Raw genomic sequence first — 20,370 nt, 5'->3', positions numbered from 1 at the left:
TTTTTCTTTATCCCTGATGCAAAATTGAAATCCATTTAAAATTTTGTTATTTTTGTACACATCCTTGATCAGTTAATAATTAATGATTGAGTGTTCATTCTTTCTTTAATCTTGCAGGTTCTTGGAGAGACTCAGATGGATGTCTTAGAAGCTACTGTCTTTGATGACATTCTTCATTTATATGGTCTCCTTAGAGATGACATGACAGCAACGTTACTAAGGACAGTCATTAATGACATCAAGAGTAGAGGAAGACCCTACCGCAAAGACAAGTAAGTTACCCAGGAATGATATACTCCTCTGTTGGAAAATGTGGAATCTAGATGAGTACTCAATTTATGTCATCAATTTGGTCCTTTAGCCTTCAAGAAAGACTCTGCTAGGGTTGAAATGTCAAGCCATTAACTATTGTTGGCATTAATACCATAGATCCTTGTGTTGGTATTAAGCAGTTTTAAACTGCTAATTCTGTTTTCTTAATTTATGTCATAATTATAGTAATCTTGGTTTAATAAAGTAAGTGGCACATTTAGGTAACGCAGCATTTATACGGTTGACCTCAACAGAGGTAAACATTTTGGACAGTAGTCACAAGTGACATTGCTGCAAATTGGCAAAAAATCATTAAAAACATATATAACTTTGGTTAATATTGAGTACACACTATGCTGGAAAATATTGGAATGAAAAGATGTGTTCATGTCGTAGAGAAATGTTTCTTGATTACATAGATAACAACCTAATCATTGTAGCACCTAACCTTCATGTCACACTTACATTATGCCTGAGAATGAAATTGTTGTAACCCGCTTCAAATAGACCAGATGTACACTCAACAAATTTTTGTGTGATTTAAAACAATTTTGCAAAATCGAGATAGAAAGTTTTTGCCCTGATGCAACAATATTTTCCTCCACCTATCAAACAGGGTTTTAGGCAGCATTGGGAAATACATGTCTATGAAAATGAGCAGAAATGTTTCCAAAATTGACTCTCTTTCATTATTTACATTATTAGTGAATGTGATAAAACAGGGGTCAAAAAAGTATGTCTTAATTTATAACATGTTCTCCATGACTCAAACAATAGAAACCATTAGTTTATCTTAGTGTTTAAGTTGAACATGAGTTGTTGATTTCTTTTCTAGATGGTTTTCAATGCCTTCTGCCAAAGACTACATCACACCGGCCCTTTCTGCTTCCTTATGTGAACTCCTTCAGTTGTTGAAAGAAAGACTCTTACAATTAAGAAGTCAACTGTGTCCATCTGTCTTCAATACACTGTGGAAGGGAATAGCTCATGACCTCAACAAGTTCATTTATGAAGAGGTAAATGCTCATTATGCACATAATATAATAATAATAACACAGCATTTATAAAGGCGCGCTAAATCTGGTGAAAAACCATTCAAAGGCGCCGGTCAAGATGGAAAGAGGGAAAGCAAGTGTGAACAGGTGTGTCTTAAGTTGATGCTGAAAGATGGAGATGTTATGGATTTCCCTGAGGTTTTCAGGGAGTGAATTCCAGAGCCTGGGTGCTGTAATGGAAAACCCCCTGTCCCCGTAGCTGGCTAGACGAGACCCGGGAACAAGGAGCATGTTGCTGGTGAATCTAAGACCCGGTCTTGTAGTACGGGGAGTCAACAGGTTTGCAATATAGAGTGGGGCTGAACCTTGGAGTGCCTTGAAAGTGAGAATGATTGTTTTGAATTTGATGCGTTGTTTGATGGGAAGCCAATGTAGATTAAAAAGGATTGGAGTGATGTGGTCATGCAATTTGTTTCCAGTCAAGAGACGTGCTGCAGCGCACTGAACAGATTGGAGGCGCTGCAGCGTGCTCTGTGGAAGGCCAGCAAGCAGACTGTTGCAGAAATCCAGTCTGGAGGTGATAAACGCATGGATGAGTTGCTCTGCTGCCTTCATGGAAAGAAGACGTCTGATCTTAGCGATGCGTCTGAGGTGCATGTAGGAAGATTGGCAGACACGAGAAACATGTTTTTCTAGGTTCATGCACTGGTCAAAGAGCACGCCGAGATTTCGTACATCTGTGCTTGGTGTGACCAGGGTATCGCCAATCTGAATGTGTTGGATGGGAACTTTGTTGCGGAGTTGTGGAGAAGAGATGATTATGAACTTGGTTTTAGAAGGATTGAACTTACAAGAGACAAGAGTGACAAGAGGATGTTGTTGTTGTGATTACCTACCAAGTTGGGACTGAAAGTTGTGTATAATTGTGTGTCATCAGCGTAGAAGTGTGATTGTAAATGATGTTTCCTAGCAATTTGACCAAGTGGCGATGTATATAGGGTGAAAAGAACGGGACCTAGGACAGAGCCCTGCGGGACTCCATAGTATACTTTGGCCTCCGGTGATGATTCCCCTTGAATTTGAACTACATGTAGTTGAGAACGGTTATGTAGGTAGGATTTGATCCAGTTTAAAGCTGTGCCCCCAATACCAAAATTAGAATGCAGTCTCTGGATGAGAACATCGTGGTCAATTGTATCGTAGGCCGCTGAGAGGTCGAGCAAGATCATCAGTACAGCCTTTTTGCTGTCGACTGCGCACATGATGTCATTGTGGACTTTAAGAAGGGCCGTTTCCACACAATGAAACTTACGGTACGCAGATTGGTGACTTTCGCGCAGCTGGTTTTCTAACAAGTGTGCGTTTAGTCTTGCAGCAACGACCTTCTAAGTGACCTTTGACACAAAGGACAAATTAGATATAGGACGATAGTTCTTTAAGTCATTACAGTCCAAAGATTCTTTCTTGATTACTGGGTTGATCGAAGCAGTTTTGAAGCTGTCTGGGAACTGGCCACTTTCGAGAGACATGTTGATCAGCCCGGTTATTGGGACTACCAATGAGTTGTTCAAGTTCTTAACCAGCAATGTCGGTAGAGGGTCCAGTGGGCATGACTTGGGAGGAGATCTCTTGATAATCTTGGCGATCTCGTCCTCCGAAGAAGGTCTCAGGGTTTCGAGGATTGGACTCGGTGGTGGGGTTGGGTCAGAGCTACTGCTAACTGTGATAGGTGAGGGTATGGGGCCTGTTTGATTTGAAACCAGGTCACTTCTCATCTGATCAACTTTGCTAGTGAAATAAGCTGAAAATCTGCTCACTAGTTCCCTCGGATGCGTGTCAGTAGGAAGCTTGTGGGTTGTTTTCCTGTGCATGAGGTGATTTGTTTTTTCAAAGAGAGCCTTTTGGTTACCTTCACAGTCTTGTATTTTCTCGCGGTAATAACTAGACTTGGCTTCAGCGCAGATGAGTTTACATCTGCCACGCTTTGTTTTGAAAATGTCATGATCAATTACAAGCCTGGATTTCCGCTACCTCCTCTCTAGTTAGTGCGTCAACGCTTTTCAAGTGTGATAAGCTCATTATACCAGGGGACAGCAGGCCGTTCATTATACCAGGGGACAGCAGGCCGATCAACAATGTAGCGTGTCTTCACAGGTGCATGGGAATTGATCAGCTCATTATACCAGGGGACAGTAGGCCGATCAACAATGTAGCGTGTCTTCACAGGTGCATGGGAATTGATCAGCTCATTATACCAGGGGAGCGCAGGCCGATCAACAATGTAGCGTGTCTTCACAGGTGCATGGGAATTGATCAGCTCATTATACCAGGGGACAGCAGGCCGATCAACAATGTAGCGTGTCTTCACAGGTGCATGGGAATTGATAAGCTCATTATACCAGGGGACAGTAGGCCGATCAACAATGTAGCGTGTCTTCACAGGTGCATGGGAATTGATCAGCTCATTATACCAGGGGACAGTAGGCCAATCAACAATGTAGCGCGTCTTCACAGGTGCATGGGAATTGATCAGCTCATTATACCAGGGGAGCGCAGGCCGATCAACAATGTAGCGTGTCTTCACAGGTGCATGGGAATTGATAAGCTCATTATACCAGGGGAGCGCAGGCCGATCAACAATGTAGCGTGTCTTCACAGGTGCATGTGACTTGATAAGCTCATTATACCAGGGGACAGTAGGCCGATCAACAATGTAGCGTGTCTTCACAGGTGCATGGGAATTGATAAGCTCATTATACCAGGGGACAGCAGGCCGTTCATTATACCAGGGGACAGCAGGCCGTTCATTATACCAGGGGACAGCAGGCCGATCAACAATGTAGCGCGTCTTCACAGGTGCATGGGAATTGATCAGCTCATTATACCAGGGGAGCGCAGGCCGATCAACAATGTAGCGTGTCTTCACAGGTGCATGGGAATTGATAAGCTCATTATACCAGGGGAGCGCAGGCCGATCAACAATATAGCGTGTCTTCACAGGTGCATGGGAATTGATAAGCTCATTATACCAGGGGACAGTAGGCCGATCAACAATGTAGCGTGTCTTCACAGGTGCATGGGAATTGATAAGCTCATTATACCAGGGGACAGCAGGCCGTTCATTATACCAGGGGACAGCAGGCCGTTCATTATACCAGGGGACAGCAGGCCGTTCATTATACCAGGGGAGCGCAGGCCGTTCATTATACCAGGGGAGCGCAGGCCGTTCATTATACCAGGGGAGCGCAGGCCGATCATTATACCAGGGGAGCGCAGGCCGTTCATTATACCAGGGGAGCGCAGGCCGATCATTATACCAGGGGAGCGCAGGCCGTTCATTATACCAGGGGAGCGCAGGCCGATCATTATACCAGGGGAGCGCAGGCCGTTCATTATACCAGGGGAGCGCAGGCCGTTCATTATACCAGGGGAGCGCAGGCCGATCAACAATGTAGCGTGTCTTCACAGGTGCATGGGAATTGATCAGCTCATTATACCAGGGGACAGCAGGCCGATCAACAATGTAGCGCGTCTTAACAGGTGCATGGGAATTGATCAGCTCATTATACCAGGGGAGCGCAGGCCGATCAACAATGTAGCGCGTCTTCACAGGTGCATGGGAATTGATCAGCTCATTATACCAGGGGACAGCAGGCCGATCAACAATGTAGCGCGTCTTAACAGGTGCATGGGAATTGATCAGCTCATTATACCAGGGGACAGCAGGCCGATCAACAATGTAGCGCGTCTTAACAGGTGCATGGGAATTGATAAGCTCATTATACCAGGGGACAGTAGGCCGATCAACAATGTAGCGTGTCTTCACAGGTGCATGGGAATTGATAAGCTCATTATACCAGGGGACAGTAGGCCGATCAACAATGTAGCGCGTCTTCACAGGTGCATGGGAATTGATAAGCTCATTATACCAGGGGACAGCAGGCCGATCAACAATGTAGCGTGTCTTCACAGGTGCATGGGAATTGATCAGCTGACTGAGCACACTGTTATACTGATTGGCGAGAGCGCTAACCGTCGACGCTGGAGCTGTGCTGAGGGGAGATGTGATGACGTCATCAGCAAACTTGTTCAAATCAATGGAGTTGACTTTGCAGTAGTGGAGTAGGCTTTTCGTGTACTCGGGTTTCCAAAGGTTCATGATGCAAGTGACTGCACAGTGGTCAGAAACAAACTCGGAAGCTGATACCAATTGAATAAGAGAGTCTGATCGGCGGGTAATGACAAAGTCAATAATGTGACTGGACTTGTGTGTATCAAAATCTACCAATTGTTGCAGATCGTATTGCATAAGGAGATCACTCAGTACTCTTGACTCGTTAGTGTTTTTGTCCCAATGAATGTTGAAGTCTCCTAAGATAATCGAAGAAGTTCTGTGAATTCCGCACTGAACACACTGAATGGGGCTCTATTCTTTGCTGATGGAGGTGGTCGATAAAGTACAATGAGACGCAAGTGTTGGTTGTTAACGGTAATGTCGACTTCAACGTGTTCAAAAGAACTGTGAGATGGTGTCTGGTTGTCATGTCTTTGCTTAGCAACGGACGCCATAAGTCCAGATTTGTATAGTAGGGCCACACCACCACCTTTCCTTGCCTTTCTGGGGGCGTGAACAAGCTTGAAACCTCTGGGGGTGACTTGAGCGGGAGATATGTCATCATTTGGTTTAATCCATGTTTCAGTTAGGGCAATTATGTCTATGTTGTGATCTTGAATGTAGTCCTTGATGATATCAGCCTTGTTACATGCCGATTGACAATTCATCAAACCCACAGTTGTCATGAGAGAATTGTTACTGGGTAATATAGCAAGTGAACTAGAAGATGCATTCAAATGTCGTTGTTTGTGCTCCCCGCCCCTACAGCCCCTATGGATACGACGTCGTTTGGCAATACCAAGACTCAGGGTATAGTTATACACATTGTCGGGTAGTTTCAGTTTTTGAGGAGACATGGTGGATCGTATTTCCCTAAGCATGCTGCAGCTGTACCGCAGCAACTGCTGGGATGAGTGATAATTCATGGGTGGGCACATTGAAGAGATGTGTACACATGTACATGTACAGGTAGCATACACAAGAAGCAGGTAGTAGCCCAAGTGGTGTGTCATGGCGGAATCATAGTGGCAGTGACAGTAATACAATTGATAGTTCTTGCTTGATAATAATCAAGGGTTTTTACTTGCCTGCCACAATGCTTGATAAAGTCCACTACCGGTCACTCTGCTTTCTGGGGTGTTGATGCTTAGATACACCACCAAAATACGGAGAAAATTGAGAATTTGCGGAGACCAATCGCGAGGGGCTGCTGGTGGCGCACTCACTCACTCACATGATGTCATTTCAGTAGGGCGCCCTCACCTAGAGGTCGAAAAACTGCCGTTCATTGGCCAAACCTGTGCCCCGCGTGTACAAGTCTTTGTGTTTTGATTGTTTCGTCATCGTTTTACCTCTAAGATGGCAGCTTGATGGCGCCAATGCATAAGGTCTTTTATACAAATATTGACTGCCTGAGTGATATGGTGATCCCCAGGAGCGTTCTATTTTCCCGAGGTGCAAGAGCACGAGTTAAAGCAGTCAATATTTGTTTAATAACACCCCAACAGACTATTTATGATCTTCGTACACGTAACGTTCGTACGCGCTTTTATACACAGATGCACAACTGATTGGATTCGAGGTGGGTAAAAAGACGTCTGGTTACTGCCTGCCGTGTGATAGTCGTTGGACTATCACACTGCAATTGATGCACTATCACACGGCCACCGTCTAGTAAAACTAGGACATATCGTGGGACGTGCTCTAAACCAATGAAAAGGCAGAATATTTGTATGGGGTGTTATAAGAAGAATTGTGTAATCTCATCAGTGCATCATGATTTACACCAGGGTCATGCTCAAAAGAATACCAGATGATTGGTTCAGTTTAACAATGTTGTACCACAAGCTAATGATTTGTTTCCGTGCGGTCAACGTTACTTTGAGAAACATTTTATAAAAATGTTTCATTGGGATAATATGTTGATTACATGTAGTTAGGATATGGTTTAGACACAAACATGTAAACTAAATGGTCACTTTTAAAGAAACAATCGAGATGTTTGTCAATTGCCGTGACTGTTTCTGTTTTGTTGTCATGTCTCCTGTGTACCACAGTAATCATAACTATCAGTTATTCTGTGAAGTAGCAAAAAAGAGTCCTGACTAATTGCCTTCTCAGTTTGGTTACGTTGCACCCCTCACCTAGGCTCACCAGGAAGAATCACCAGATGACCTTTATCATGGTGTGGAAGAGTGATCAAACTTATTGTATATTATCTTCTTTCACAATTGCTTGCAATGTTTAAGTGCAGCCACTGCACTGTATCCCCTATTGTGCCCCTATTCCACATGGTTAGGGTTGCACTTTATCGCAGGGTTTTACCGCTTACCCCTACTCTGCAGCGAGGAAGCCTATTCCCTGGGCAGACTTGGGGTAAAGTGGCCAAAATGCAAAAAGGCTGGTCGTTATTCCCCAGGGGGGGCAACCCAGGGGGGCAACCCAGGGGAATAGAGTAATGTGAAAAGGGCTTAATGTCTGCAACAACAAAACCGGCTTTGAGATGAACACCATGCTTGAAGTAGCTCAAATTAAATGTCTGTCTGTTGTTTGTAGGTAATTCTTGCCAGTCAGTTTAATGAAGGAGGAGCTGCCCAACTTCAGTTTGATATGATTCGAGGAATATTCCCTCAATTCGGAGACTTCACTCAACGCCCAGACAACTTCTTCAAAGAGTAAGTGATAATCTTTCATATATTTGATATAATACAAGGAATATGATGCTTGTTTTTCTTTTTGTTTCTTTGCTTTGGTGGTTTTTAATTTGTTGGTCGTGTTGATTGGGAGAGTTAGTTTGATGTTGGTGAATTCCTTCTATTTGATGGTACTTGATACACTGATTGGGTGAATCAGTTGTAATGGGGACAAACGGGATAGTATGTATACCAATTCCATCTGCATCATCTCCATGATAAACAAACTGTTTTGTACTTTGTTAGTTTCCATAGTCCAATGTTTTATCCTGACAGTAAATCCAACTTGATGAGGTGGGATCTTACTGAATAAGACTGGAGGCTAGAATGATTTGAGAGATTTAGGCATCTGAACTGAATAAGGATCTAGAATGTAAACAAGCTTCTGGCAAGGCTTTCCAATGTCAACAGGGTGAATGATTGGTTGTAGTGAATAATTAACAAACAGCAGGTGTTTGTCAGTCAAACCATCAAGTACATTTTTTTCTTTTATTGACAAGAAAAAAAGAAGAAGATTATTATCCTTTTAAGGTATTATTAAACAACTAAATTATCTAGATTTACCCTTCATTATCAAGCTTGTATTGGTTGGAAACAGAAAGATCTAATCAGAGCAATGCAATTAAAACAGTGAAAACAATGCATCGTTGTCTGTAATGGCTTTTGTTTGGACTACATGCAGTAATGCATGGCCCATATACATGTACTGTAACAACAGTGAAACAATCTCAAAACGTATTTTGTTCATTATTTTGGGTGGTTGAAGATGAAATTAATATCTTCTTCCTGCAGTGAATTCAGTAATGAGTTCCAATAACACACAGGCACACAGTGTACAGACAGACAAACATTTTCAAAAAATGCATCTTTGTGGAGGATTCTTCTGTTTTTCCTATGTTCCTGCACTTGACAGTTTCCCATAGACTTTGTACACAAATCTCCGTATGGAGCACCCCAGTCTTTAGAATTCCCCTATACGCAGACCGCTTATTTACCTTTTGTGCTTTGTCTTTGGTTTCCATAGGTACCAAAAATAAGCACACCATTCTGGAAAATTATAGAGATTTAAATACCTCTATCATCTGGTACCCAACCTCGTGACATTAATCACAGCACCAGCTGTCATTGTCATTAAAGCTAAACCAGGGGTTTGTTGCCTGCCTTTATTTTCACAATTCATGGATCAGAACTATGAGTCTTACTTGATGTACAACGTACGGTCGACTACCCTCGTACACGATTCCATAATCAACTGCAAATAAAACAGCAAGTTTCATCATGACTTGGTGTGCATAGAGCCATCTCCATATATACACACTGCTATAAGTCAATTCATCTTTTGACAGAAATTGACAGTTAAATGGTTCCAAGATTTGAGGCATATTTTGTATTTGCAATACGGCACAGAATTCTCTTCTGTCTATTTACTGTTGGAAGTATATTTGTTGTGATCAAGTATTGTGCTTGAATACTGTCTAGCTGGACCTTAGGTTGTGAATCTAAAACCTAGATACATGTAGATTACTCATTAACTTTGATAACTTGAGTCCCTAACAGATTTTATAGAGTGGACTTTAAGACTACAAAGTAATGTTAAGACAGAGAACAACTAACTACTGATTTTTGTAAAATAATTTTTGGTTGAACAAAAACAAATTGACTTTAAACTGCAACCTTTGGATCAACGTGTCAGCACTATGCCAACTGACTATCAGGCCCTATGTTGTTAGCCTCCCTAATATTTTTTGTCAAGATATACAAGAAGCTGCTGGTCTAAATGTACACATGTACTGTAAGGGTTGTGTCTGCTCTATATGATGACACCCCTGTGTTAACAAAAATTCCATGTTTCAAAAACCACTATAAAGTTCCCACACCACTATGTTCCAACAATCCCCATTATAAATGATTTACATGCTAGAGCTAGGGTTAGGGTACCTGTGAGGGCAGAGATGGTTCTTGTGATTGGTTTAGCCATGTAGTGCATATAATTGTCGCACAGGCTGTATACTCCTCAGGGAGCTGAGATGGTTTAAGGAATGATTTAAGGCCCAGTGACCAGGGGTAATAATGTCAAAAGCGCTTTGAGACACCCCGTGAAAAAGCGCTATATAAAAACCGTGTATTATTATTATTATTAGGAATAGGAAACCACACCAGCCATGTCAAACAGAGGGATGTTGAAACATAGGTGTGTAAACAGAAGGGCAAATACAGATGTCTTTCAAATTAGCACAATCAAGATTAGTCAGGATTTGTCATGTAGAGTATGAAATCAGGATAAATGTATCACAGTGAAGGTGTTGTGTATTGTCTGCTTTGTGTTCTTTCTGTTCCATTCTCGGAATCTGCTGAGATTTCCTTCTCCACTTTCTGTTGTAATTGTATCCTTCAATAAATTCTATGTTTCAAAATTGAATTAAACACTGTTAAACAAATTGAACAAGCATTTATTTGATGAAATGACATTTCAAACTTGAATGCAGACAAGTCGCAACATGTTTGAGCTGTTGATAGTAATAAAACATTATTAGAAACGGCTCCCCCAGATGTAATGTATTTTTTTTAGGAAGAGGTAATTGCTCAGTCAAATATTAAAAGACTTCAGGCCTGAAGCCTTTTATTATGCATCAGAAAGCACATACATTTTGGCAAAAGGGTGGTTTTTTTCCCCCAATATTTTCTTGCAACCTCGATGACCAATTGAGTGCAAGTTTTCACAGATTTGTTATTTAATGCATATGTTGGGATAAACCAAGTGAGAATACTGGTCTTTGACAATTACTAAAAGTGTCCAGTGCCTTAAATTAATCTAACCTTTGTGGAAAAAAAGGGCAGGAGAGACAAACAAGCAGAATTTATTGCATCATAATAACCAGGTGACATGTTAACCAAACAATGAGAGTTGACCTTGAGATAAAGCCATTCTAGGGCTCCTGCTAAGTGATCTGAACTTTATCTTGACATCAAAGTCACCATGACAACGCTCCTTCAGGGTAATTTCCACCTGAGGTGGTTTAAGACAAGGAGGCACGAGGCAAGGCCAATCGAGTTTAACCATGTAGCTAAAATGCACATTATACAGTATGTATGTGACTTGTTCATGTATTTGTTTAAGCATTTCATTTAATTCCCGAGTTATTTGCCTACGTGATTTTTGTTGACAGGATTCAGGGAAAGTGTTAAGTACATGTATACAGTGCTAACACAGAAGGGTGTTAAGGGTCAAACCAAAATTAATATTCTTTATCCCCTACGCAACATCTATCATTTCATGAAATGTAAAACAAAATTGCATTCATTAGAGATGCACCTTAAACTTTCGTTTTGCCATTTTTAAGGTGATTCTGGTGCAAAACTTATGTTTGTGCTGAAGAATATTTCCATAATATGTCATGTCAGCGAGAAGTCTCATTGTTGCAATTAAATTTTGCACAAAAAGTGGATGGAATTGGGGTTATTCCGCTGTTGTAAACTTTCTTTTTCATTAGTGATTTGTTAGTGTGTAAGGGACTGTAAGTTCATGCCAGTACACCAATTACAAACTTGTTTTCACACTCATCGCAAATTTGGGGTTCACAATTTCACCTAGAAAAAGTCACCCAGAAATAACATCACTGCAACAACGGCCTCAGTTGTGCAGAAAAGATTTTCTTTAAAGCCATTGGACACTTTCAGTACAGATTTTTTTTTTAAAGTTCACAGATTTACAAATAACTTACAGGGTTTACAGAAGGTTATGGAGAAAGTTGAAATATTATTCCATGAAATGCTTTACTTTTAGAGAAAACATTAAAACAATATCAATTCTCGATATCGAGAATTACAGATTTATTTTAAACACTTGTCATGACACGGCAAAATGTGCGGAAACAAGAGTGGGTTTTCCCGTTATTTTCTCCCGACTCCGATGACCGATTGGGCCTAAATTTTCACAGGTTTGTTATTATATATAGAAGTTGTGATACACGAAGTGTGGGCCTTGGACAATACTGTTGACTGAAAGGGTCCAATGGCTTTAAATGTCTACAGAAATTCACTTTCAACTCAATTTACAAAATATTGATGTAAATTTGTTATCATACATTATGAAGTAAAGCTCATCAAAAGATAAATGTTTACTACAGGTGCCCTTTAGTTGACCAGCTGTCCTGCTGCCCTATTACTTGTACTTTAACTCCCTTCGTGAATTCAGATTCTTTATCAACATTAAAATTGTATTAATATATCCATCTATTGAACATATGTTGGAACTATACCAATGCATACTTTGCTTTGTCTATATCAAACTTTTCCTTTACATACATGTACTGTACTATGTATTGATAAAATTAATTCTAAGTCAGATGGTGCTTTTCCGCAGAAAAGGGTTTTAAAAATGTTGGGTCTTTTCTTTCTTTTTGCTTGTGGTTTTTCAATTCTTGCATGTGTAAAGTGTTAAGTGGGCACTTACGTGGTGTATGAATCTTTGCATGGTGTGGAAAATAAGATAAGAATGAACTATAAATAGTAAACTTGCCAGTTCATCCCTGGGTGAAATCTCTTCTGGAGGAGTGTGGTTGGAGCCAAGTGGTCTCCACGTTGCAAACAGAAGGCCTATACTCTGCTTGTCTCCTATTTATAGTTCACTTGATCTTATTAGGGCACTTGTACTTTGGCAGGTAACTATGTGGGATTCAGTTTGCTCATTCTTATCTTCTTTGTAGATATAAACTAAGAAACACAATTTACATAATTATCTTGGATTCATTTCTACCCCAAGGATACATGCTTAGGACAACAATCTTTGGAATAACTTGTACATCTTAAGTACTGACTTATTCAGTGGAGAGACTGACGCCAGACAACAAGGCGCCAACATGACAATAATTGTTGGGGCTTCACTAAATAAAAAATTAAGACAATTTGTAGAGGCACTTCTAGCTAGCTACAGTATGAATTGCCATGTTGAGTTAATGTATACATGCAGAAATGTTTTTTGTTCGCATGAGTAGGAGTCATGGCTGACAAACAACAGAAACAAAGACCCAATTCTTAAGAGATACATGTTTGTTCAAATGATGGAATTTGTAATCCCTGAGTTATAGATTCCAAAGTACTTCTCGAACAGTGTCCTCTATCAATGAAGTAAATCTAAGGACATGATTTATTTATAGATAACTTGAGCTGACTGAAAAAGGTTTTACTAAAGTCGGGCGTAAATATGCCTCATAGTAAAAAATGTCTCATTTTGTTAAAGGCAGTGGACACTATTGGTAATTCCTCAAAATAATTATTAGCAAAAAACCTCACTTGGAAACGAGTAATGGGGAGATGGTTATAGTATAAAACATTGTAAAAAAAACAGCTCCCTCTGAAGTTACAAAGTTTTTGCGAAAGAAGTATTTTTCCAAGAATATTATTTTTAGACCTCAGAATTAGGTTTTTAGGTCAAGCATCTGAAAGCACACAACTTCATTAGACAAGGGTGTTTTTTTCTTCCATTATAATCTCACAACTTAGACGACCAATTGAGTTCAATTTTCACAGGTTTGTTATTTTATGCATATGTTGAAGAACACCAAGTGGGAAGACTGGTCTTTGACAATTATCAGTAGTGTCCAGTGACTTTAAAGAAATAACTTTGTTTGTCTTGGTTGATAAGCTTTTTTGGAAGGCATATTATATCTAAAATGTTACTAACAAGAAACAAACTTGCATAAATTAATAGTACATAACTATGTGATGCATTCAATCAATGTTTTGGTGATGAATGAGACAGTTATCAAAACTGGACCCAATTACATGGCTCTGCTTACTCAGGAAACCCTTTTAAACACATAATCCTATGGGCTGTCAGCACAAGTGCCTTTAATTTTTTCGTTGTGACTAAATCAGGTGCTGGTAAATCTTACTAGTAATAGTTACTTTATTGAAAAATACAGGCCTACATGCATGGATCAAAATACAATTATTCTTGCAACATTTATTGTAAGTGGTGAATGTTGAGTATGGCAGGGAGATCAAATGTGAGTTGAGTTTAGCAAAAGGCTTTTAAGAAAGACGATAAAATGAATGTAAATCAATGGTTGTCAAGAGTAAACTCAGCTCATTCTCCTAACTTAATTCCCAAGACAGTTGCTCATGAGACCATGACATTACCAGCATTCTGGAGCTACTCATTTATACCTCCATCACACACAGTAGTCTCTAAAAAGATTGCTTAGTTTCCAATTTTGGTGCAACCTTTAAAGAAATCAATATTGTAAAAGTCAAGCTGATGTAGAACTGGTCTTGTTAGCACAGCAGGATTGGTTTCACAGCTGCATTGGTTTCAGTCATAATGGTTTCAGTCATACTGGTTTCAGTCATACTGGTTTCAGTCATACTGGTTTCAGTCATACTGGTTTCAGTCATACTGGTTTCAGTCATACTGGTTTCAGTCATACTGGTTTCAGTCATACTGGTTTCAGTCATACTGGTTTCAGTCATACTGGTTTCAGTCATACTGGTTTCAGTCATACTGGTTTCAGTCATACTGGTTTCAGTCATACTGGTTTCAGTCATATTGGTTTCAGTCATACTGGTTTCAGTCATACTGGTTTCAGTCATACTGGTTTCAGTCATACTGGTTTCAGTCATACTGGTTTCAGTCATACTGGTTTCAGTCATAATGGTTTCAGTCATACTGGTTTCAGTCATACTGGTTTCAGTCATAATGGTTTCAGTCATACTGGTTTCAGTCATACTGGTTTCAGTCATACTGGTTTCAGTCATACTGGTTTCAGTCATACTGGTTTCAGTCATACTGGTTTCAGCCATACTGGTTTCAGTCATACTGGTTTCAGCCATACTGGTTTCAGTCATACTGGTTTCAGTCATACTGGTTTCAGTCATACTGGTTTCAGTCATACTGGTTTCAGTCATACTGGTTTCAGTCATAATGGTTTCAGTCATACTGGTTTCAGTCATACTGGTTTCAGTCATACTGGTTTCAGTCATACTGGTTTCAGCCATACTGGTTTCAGTCATACTGGTTTCAGTCATACTGGTTTCAGTCATACTGGTTTCAGTCATACTGGTTTCAGTCATACTGGTTTCAGTCATACTGGTTTCAGTCATACTGGTTTCAGTCATACTGGTTTCAGTCATACTGGTTTCAGTCATACTGGTTTCAGTCATACTGGTTTCAGTCATACTGGTTTCAGTCATATTGGTTTCAGTCATACTGGTTTCAGTCATACTGGTTTCAGTCATAATGGTTTCAGTCATACTGGTTTCAGTCATACTGGTTTCAGTCATACTGGTTTCACTCATACTGGTTTCAGTCATACTGGTTTCAGTCATACTGGTTTCAGTCATACTGGTTTCAGTCATACTGGTTTCAGTCATACTGGTTTCAGTCATACTGGTTTCAGTCATAATGGTTTCAGTCATACTGGTTTCAGTCATATTGGTTTCAGTCATACTGGTTTCAGTCATACTGGTTTCACCCATATTGGTTTCAGTCATACTGGTTTCAGTCATACTGGTTTCAGTCATACTGGTTTCAGCCATAATGGTTTCACCCATATTGGTTTCAGCCATAATGGTTTCAGTCATACTGGTTTCAGTCATACTGGTTTCAGTCATACTGGTTTCAGTCATACTGGTTTCAGTCATACTGGTTTCAGTCATACTGGTTTCAGTCATACTGGTTTCAGTCATACTGGTTTCAGTCATACTGGTTTCAGTCATACTGGTTTCAGTCATAATGGTTTCAGTCATACTGGTTTCAGTCATACTGGTTTCAGTCATACTGGTTTCAGTCATACTGGTTTCAGTCATACTGGTTTCAGCCATAATGGTTTCACCCATATTGGTTTCAGTCATACTGGTTTCAGTCATACTGGTTTCACCCATATTGGTTTCAGTCATACTGGTTTCAGTCATACTGGTTTCAGTCATACTGGTTTCAGTCATACTGGTTTCAGTCATAATGGTTTCAGTCATACTGGTTTCAGTCATACTGGTTTCAGTCATACTGGTTTCAGTCATACTGGTTTCAGTCATACTGGTTTCAGTCATACTGGTTTCAGCCATAATGGTTTCAGTCATACTGGTTTCAGTCATACTGGTTTCAGTCATACTGGTTTCAGTCATACTGGTTTCAGTCATACTGGTTTCAGTCATACTGGTTTCAGTCATACTGGTTTCAGTCATACTGGTTTCAGTCATAATGGTTTCAGTCATACTGGTTTCAGTCATACTGGTTTCAGCCATAATGGTTTCAGTCATACTGGTTTCAGTCATACTGGTTTCAGTCATACTGGTTTCAGTCATACTGGTTTCAGTCATACTGGTTTCAGTCATACTGGTTTCAGTCATACTGGTTTCAGTCATAATGGTTTCAGTCATACTGGTTTCAGTCATACTGGTTTCAGCCATAATGGTTTCACCCATATTGGTTTCAGTCATACTGGTTTCAGTCATACTGGTTTCAGTCATAATGGTTTCAGTCATACTGGTTTCAGTCATACTGGTTTCAGTCATATTGGTTTCACCCATAATGGTTTCACCCATATTGGTTTCAGTCATACTGGTTTCAGTCATACTGGTTTCAGTCATATTGGTTTCAGTCATACTGGTTTCAGCCATATTGGTTTCAGTCATACTGGTTTCAGTCATACTGGTTTCAGTCATAATGGTTTCAGTCATACTGGTTTCAGTCATACTGGTTTCAGTCATACTGGTTTCAGTCATACTGGTTTCAGTCATACTGGTTTCAGTCATACTGGTTTCAGTCATACTGGTTTCAGTCATACTGGTTTCAGTCATACTGGTTTCAGTCATACTGGTTTCAGTCATATTGGTTTCAGTCATATTGGTTTCAGTCATAATGGTTTCAGTCATACTGGTTTCAGTCATAATGGTTTCAGTCATACTGGTTTCAGTCATACTGGTTTCAGTCATACTGGTTTCAGTCATACTGGTTTCAGTCATACTGGTTTCAGTCATACTGGTTTCAGTCATACTGGTTTCAGTCATACTGGTTTCAGTCATACTGGTTTCAGTCTTACTGGTTTCAGTCATAATGGTTTCAGCCATAATGGTTTCACCCATACTGGTTTCAGTCATATTGGTTTCACCCATATTGGTTTCACCCATAATGTTTTCAGTATGCAGTGATTTAACCATCTCATGAATGTGTGATATTCCATTGCCCAAATGCTTTGGTTGAAACACTTAACTAGTGAAAACGTTATCCATTTTATCCAGATGGCTAATCAAATTCCTTTCACAGCTACATGTCTATGTTCATAGATGGTCTTGTTTCGTCGTCGGGGATAAAGAATATCATTTGGTTTTGACCTTAAAAATTCCTTTTTATTCAATGCAACCAACTGCTAACACATGAGATTCTAATGGCATCTGTATCCACTGAGCTAGCTCGGTGGTCTACTGTTTAGACATATGCTCTAGCAATGCAAAGGTCATGGGTTTGAATCCCCTGCTAGCTTGGTGGTCTACTGGTAAGACATATGCTCTAGCAATGCTAAGGTCATGGGTTCGAATCCCCTTCTAGCTTGGTGGTCTACTGGTAAGACATATGCTCTAGCAATGCTAAGGTCATGGGTTTGAATCCCCTGCTAGCTTGGTGGTCTACTGGTAAGACATATGCTCTAGCAATGCTAAGGTCATGGGTTCGAATCCCCTGCTAGCATGGTGGTCTACTGGTAAGACATATGCTCTAGCAATGCTAAGGTCATGGGTTTGAATCCCCTGCTAGCATGGTGGTCTACTGGTAAGACATATGCTCTAGCAATGCTAAGGTCATGGGTTCGAATCCCCTGCTAGCTTTGTGGTCTACTGGTAAGACATATGCTCTAGCAATGCAAAGGTCACGGGTTCGAATCCCACCCTTGTGAATAACTTGTGGATTTTTCATCAGAAATCTGGAAAGTATTGAGTCTGCAGTGCTTACATTACATCAGTGTAAGGTTGAAAAACAAATAAGTAGTTGATTCCTGCAAGGATTGTTCTTTTGGTTTAAATTTGAAGTTCAATACAATTAACATACTTTTCTCCTAAATATAATTAAATCACATGGTTGTTACTCCTAAACCCACTCAATTCATTCCTATGCAAAGCTTCAAACCAATCAAAACTTTGAAAGGAAAACAAGGTTTACATCTGCCACTCAGAAGCAATGGTTTAATTTGAGCAATTAAGGCTTCGTTGCTTTATAATATCCCTTTAATGTAGTGCCCCACATTCTTAATCCTGTAAAGTTTCCCTCTACAAAGTAGACATTCCAATTGAAGCATCATTACAAAATAGGTTTGAACCACATACATGTATACAATATTGTTGCAGTTAAAAATGTTTAGATATTTAATTTGGAATATCATTACAACATACTCAAAAATATAGTATTTTATTTGTCTTAGTCTTATCTCAGCAGTGGGAAAGAATAGAGTATTTTTGTTGCAGTTCAAGATATTCACTTTGGATGTTGTCACAATGAACTATGTCTTAAGTGGCCAAGTGGATAACAACAATGGACTCAAGCTCTGGGGTTTCTTTATAGCAAACTGTGGGTGGTGACACTTGCATCCTTAAGCAAAACACTCAACCATTATTGCTACTGTGTACTTTGAATTGGACAAAGTCGTTGGTCTCATGTGTTGTGTAATTCACCTTAAAAAACAAAGCACTTATCCTAAAGATTGGCTTTGATTGGCTACACATTATTCCTTGGAAAATACTGAATGTTAAAGCACCTTGAGCCTCACTGAGTGATGGATATGAGTGCTTTATAAAAAGCCACTATTATTGTTGTCAATATTTGTATGAGTGTATTTCTTATTTCTTGTTATCTTTGCAGAGTGAAAGAATCTTGCATTCTCTTGAATCTCAAGACAGGTTCAGCCATCTTACTTAGAGAGCTTCTATATCAAACTCTACATGCCAAGCAATCAATAGACCAACATTCCAAGGATCCTGCACCACAAGTAGCTCTTAAAGACATTGGTGTTTATCGACTATCTCCAAAGGTTGCTGAGATTATACTCAATCTACGCACTGATTGGCCAAAGTAGGAGTCAGATGAATCAATGGTGTACAGACATAACCATGGGTAAACTTATGGCTACAAAGACACTTAATGAATAATGAGTAACTTGTTACAGATCAAACTCAAGTACTTTTTATTCATCATTGACACAGCGATTGTTGACTGATATAAATAGCATGGAGACAACTGCTACATCAGTGGTTTTCAAACTGTTGTTTATAAAATGGACACAAACAAAATGTGTACCCACGATATTGTGGCTGCGCACATTGGTGGTATCTTCAATATTGAGTAACTCTTTGCAGATCAAACTCAAGTACTTTTTATTCATCATTGACACAGCGATTGATGATATAACGGCTACATCAGTGGTTTTCAAACCGTTGTTTATAAAATGGACACAAACAAAACGTGTGCCCATGATATTGTGGCTGCGCACATTGGTGGTATCTTCAATATGGTATGTGTACAATCTCCCACATTAATAAGTAAAAAATAATCAAAGTGAACAGTCCATACTTATTTAAAGAAAGTTTTTATGGCCGAGTTTCCCAGATATCAATTATAAAAGGGTTTTATTGTTTGTTAAAATTGTGTTTGCTCATCTCCAAAAAGACAGAGATAGCTTTCTTGTCTTATTCAATTAAGTGAAGTTAAAATGAGCGTTTGTTAAATCATTTAAAATGATTTTTACTGCAACTCAATTGCATCTATTAGTTAGAATGTCAATAAATCATAACTGCTTCTATACATGTATCTTTTCCAGCCTTTCTCAAATTCCCAGTTTTGATTACCTTCCCTTTGTCATCTCTCCCCTCTCACTAATTAAACTAAACACCCTCTCACTAATTAAACTAAACACCCTCTCACTAATTAAACTAAACACCCTCTCACTAATTAAACTAAACACCCTCTCACTAATTAAACTAAACACCCTCTCACTAATTAAACTAAACACCCTCTCACTAATTAAACTAAACACCCTCTCACTAATTAAACTAAACACCCTCTCACTAATTAAACTAAACACCCTCTCACTAATTAAACTAAACACCCTCTCACTAATTAAACTAAACACCCTCTCACTAATTAAACTAAACACCCTCTCACTAATTAAACTAAACACCCTCTCACTAATTAAACTAAACACCCTCTCACTAATTAAACTAAACACCCTCTCACTAATTAAACTAAACACCCTCTCACTAATTAAACTAAACA

At 39.7% G+C, this 20,370-nt stretch overlaps 1 protein-coding gene across 2 annotated transcripts in view; it reads left to right on the top strand.

Moving 5' to 3' along the window:
- The window catches only part of LOC117292573 (RAD50-interacting protein 1-like), a 32,761-nt gene extending 12,719 nt beyond the window's left edge, over positions 1 to 20,042 (top strand). For both annotated transcript variants that reach the window (XM_033774679.1, XM_033774678.1), the window contains exons 11-14: positions 118 to 272; positions 1,148 to 1,328; positions 7,978 to 8,096; positions 18,961 to 20,042. In XM_033774679.1, the coding sequence (XP_033630570.1) occupies positions 118 to 272; positions 1,148 to 1,328; positions 7,978 to 8,096; positions 18,961 to 19,174 (669 nt within the window). In that variant the 3' untranslated portion in view covers positions 19,175 to 20,042. The remainder of the gene's footprint in view (positions 1 to 117; positions 273 to 1,147; positions 1,329 to 7,977; positions 8,097 to 18,960) is intronic.
- The last annotated feature ends 328 nt before the right edge of the window (positions 20,043 to 20,370 follow it).

Source organism: Asterias rubens, chromosome 7 (assembly GCF_902459465.1).
Source record: "Asterias rubens chromosome 7, eAstRub1.3, whole genome shotgun sequence".
In the NCBI taxonomy this organism is placed as follows: Eukaryota; Metazoa; Echinodermata; class Asteroidea; order Forcipulatida; family Asteriidae; genus Asterias; species Asterias rubens.
Note: the sequence above shows the minus strand (reverse complement) of the source record. Positions and strands in the feature narration are given on the sequence as shown.